This window comes from Pistacia vera, unplaced genomic scaffold, assembly GCF_008641045.1.
Source record: "Pistacia vera cultivar Batoury unplaced genomic scaffold, PisVer_v2 Contig389, whole genome shotgun sequence".
NCBI lineage: Eukaryota > Viridiplantae > Streptophyta > Magnoliopsida > Sapindales > Anacardiaceae > Pistacia > Pistacia vera.
The window spans coordinates 138,334-142,030 of NW_022196211.1; the positions used below are offsets into that span (position 1 = coordinate 138,334).

At 36.1% G+C, this 3,697-nt stretch overlaps 1 protein-coding gene across 1 annotated transcript; it reads left to right on the plus strand.

The window, feature by feature from the left end:
- The first annotated feature begins 1,040 nt into the window (after positions 1 to 1,040).
- LOC116140966 (berberine bridge enzyme-like 13) lies at positions 1,041 to 2,749 on the plus strand. The gene has a single exon (XM_031426534.1). The coding sequence runs from the start codon at positions 1,049 to 1,051 to the stop codon at positions 2,651 to 2,653; it is 1,605 nt and encodes a 534-aa protein (XP_031282394.1). The 5' UTR covers positions 1,041 to 1,048; the 3' UTR covers positions 2,654 to 2,749.
- Positions 2,750 to 3,697: the final 948 nt, after the last annotated feature.

The following is a 3,697-nucleotide window of genomic DNA, read 5'->3' on the forward strand; positions in this document are numbered from 1 at the left end:
AAAGTTTTCACAACTAACAATATTCTTCTGCAGCTATCTTCCTCACAAAATCCGCAGCCTCTACTAAAGTATGAAATTAACCCATTTCAATTACAACAGATTTAAGAAAAGAAATGCAAACATTCATTGTTGGGGAAGACAACAAATTAACACAATAATGGATGTGACCAAAGTTGAAAGATAGTATTTAATTGTGGTTGTGGCAGAGAGGTAGTACAATAATTGTATGTAAAAACTGAGAAACACCGAGGTCCACCATTCCAATGCCTTTTGAGTTTTGTCTTCTTCTTTACTCCTGCCAGGCAGCTGTCTAACACAAAGATATTTATATGATACATAAAATATTGCTATTTTATGTGTCTTCTTGTTCATTGAGAGCTGAGTCAGAAAACACGATTTTCAAATGCCGTCTTAATTTTTTACAATTTTATGGGGCAAATTACGGCAACAAATAAATTATATACAGTCTGCATATTGCATATGATTAAATCAATATGCCCCCTTTATCTGGACAGCAATATCCTAAACTATTTTGTCAACTTGTTCATTGTGAAAGTTACAGAAACATTATTTTTAATTGTGGTGAAAATATAAATAATACAGGCAGCTAAGAGGGACGTAATTCCTGATTCTTATTTCTTCCTAAACAAATTAAGTTTGATTTGATTCGCTTCCTTTCACATGCGTTGGCAATTGTAATTAGATACTTCCAAGGACCGGCGGCTACCCAGTAAGTGTTGGAACTTACTGATGTCTTTACAGTAAAAGTTTCAAGGATCCAACGTGAAGGCTATATCATTTTTTTTCCTGTAGGTGGCGAAGAAACAAGTTTAACTACAGGTAAGTCATAAATTGTAAAACTAATTTAACATAATTAAGATTTTTGCAAAAACAATAATTTCATTCATATATAGCCAAAATTTCAAATTCAGCATAATTAAGTTTATTAAAATTATAATTAATTGTCCCAACAGTAATCAATGGTGATTATATTAGGACAGCCTTGTTTATATTAATTCTTGAACCACCAGAAACCCTAAAAAAGAAAATGATGTCTTCATGCAAATACGTTCTTTTTTTGTTTGCTGTCCTGTTATCAGCTTCTTCATCAACAATTTCGATTTCAGTTCAGCAGAATTTTGTGCAATGCCTCTCTGTCAACTCTCAGCTTTCCATTCCTTCCTCCACTTTTTACACCAGAAACACTTCTTCATTTTCTTCAATCCTTCTATCTACTGCTCAAAACCTGAGGTTTACAGACCCTTCACTACCCAAGCCTGAGTTTATCTTCACCCCTTTGGAAGAATCCCATGTCCAAGCAGCCGTTATATGCTCCAAAAAGCTTGGAATTCATATGAGAGTCCGAAGCGGAGGCCATGACTTTGAGGGGCTCTCTTATGTATCCGAAATTGAAACACCTTTCATTGTAGTAGACATTTCCAAACTTCGATCTATAACCATAGATATTGATGATAACAGTGCTTGGGTTCAGTCTGGTGCAACAACTGGTGAAGTCTACTACAGAATTGCAGAGAAAAGCAATATCCACGGCTTTCCTGCTAGTTCTTGCACAAGCTTAGGCATTGGTGGGCTCATCACAGGAGGTTCTATTGGTTTTATGATGAGAAAATACGGTCTTAGTGCTGATAATGTCCTCGATGCTCGAATTGTTGACGTGCACGGAAGAATTCTTGATCGAGCAGTCATGGGGGAAGATCTATTTTGGGCAATAAGAGGAGGTGGAGGAGGAAGCTTTGGAATCATACTCTCATGGAAGATAAAATTGGTTCCTGTGCCACCGACAGTTACAGTTTTTACACTTAACAAAACTAGAGAACAAGGAGCCACAAAATTGTTCTATAGATGGCAACAAGTTGCACATACGCTCGATGAAGATCTCTTCCTCTTCCTTAGAGTTTTCTTTCAAGTGGCCAATTCAAGTCAAAATGGAAACAAAATTGTACTAAACACATACACCGCCCTGTATCTTGGTGGCGCTGGTCGACTCCTTCAAGTAATGCAGGAGAGGTTTCCTGAATTGGGTTTGACGCGAAAAGATTGCATTGAAACAACCTGGATCAAGTCTACGATTTACCAGGGACTTTACCCAATAGCTTCACCCCCTCAAATTTTACTTCAGCGACAGAATATATATAAGAATTATTTCAAAGCCAAATCAGACTTTGTTAAAGAACCAATTCCTGAAACCGTGCTCGAGGGAATATGGAAAAGGTTTCTGGAAGAAGAGAATCCAACAATGGTGTTAAGTCCATATGGTGGAATGATGAGCAAGATTTCAGAATCTGAAATTCCTTTCCCTCACAGAAAAGGAAACATATTCCAAATCTTTTACACGACTGGTTGGCAAGATGGAGATAAGAATGAGAAAAAACATGTAGAATGGATGAGGGAGTTATATGAGTACATGGCTCCTTATGTTTCAAAGTCTCCCAGAGCTGCATATGTGAATTACAGGGATCTTGATTTGGGCATGAACAAGAAGAGTAAAACAAGTTTCATTGAGGCTAGAGCGTGGGGTGAGAAATATTTCAAAAGTAAATTCAAGAGACTAGTAAGAGTGAAGACCAAAGTTGATACTGGTAATTTCTTCAGGCATGAGCAGAGCATTCCACCTCTTCCATTGGGAGGCTAGAGATGATATGTATTGGAGCCCTTTATTGATTAAATTCGTACTAATTAAGTATTTAATTTAACTAATACCAAATGTCAAAGTTGTTTTCATCCATTGTAGTAGCAAAATTAATAAAATTATTATCATTGCAACTATCCTTCTGTCTAGTAAATATCATTGCAAATCTCCACATAACCGGGAAGGTTTCAAAGAACCATAAAACAAGAACAATAGTACTTTGTTCATTACAAAATATGTTCATTCATGGCCATTTTCAGGCGTATACAATTCATAATATCCAACAAGACCCTGTATACTTTGGTTCCTCAATTACATTAAAAGTCATCGGGCCTTCAATTATTCACAGACGTCTCCAAGAGAATAACGACGAACTAAGAATTTGGTTTCTTTCAAACAAATAATCAAATTATTTAGCTATAGTATTTTCCATGTAGATAAAGTATACACCGCCGACCGGTTTAATTTTCCAAATTACAGGTTTGAATATGTTGATGCAGTTTTTCACACCAATGAGAGGACGCAAGCCTTTGAAGAAGATTGCGCAAAGGATCTATGGAAGACCCAGAAATGAAGTATGATGCTGAATATGTGGATAACAAGGAGAGTAATGCGAAAAAATAAATGAAGTAGGTAACAGTAAATAGAAGAGTAAGCAAAGCAATTTTCAAAGTGGTTCAGATGGAAGTTACAATTTCTATGTTCACTGTTATCTTATTAATGTGTTTACAAAAAAATATTTGTTAAAGAGAGATAATTGTTCTATAACTATTGACAAAATGAGTTTTTGGATCGTTGATTTGAGGTGAGAACCCCTATTTATAATGTTTTGAGAGTTATCTTAGGTATGAAGTAATTCACATGAAACTCGATATGTGACATTGCATTAGTTAGCTTATAGATGAAGTAGTCCACATACGATTTGACATGTTACTTGAAGGATGACGTGCAACCTTAAAGGTGAAGATCTTCACATGCAGATTGACATGTGACTTTTGAGGGGCGGTTGGCTTCTTAAAGAAGTTGTCTTCTTAGGAGTTAACACAC

Excerpts from the sequence above, each read along its gene's own strand:
- LOC116140966 (XM_031426534.1), top strand. The coding sequence starts at position 1,049 with ATGATGTCTTCATGCAAATACGTTCTTTTTTTGTTTGCTGTCCTGTTA.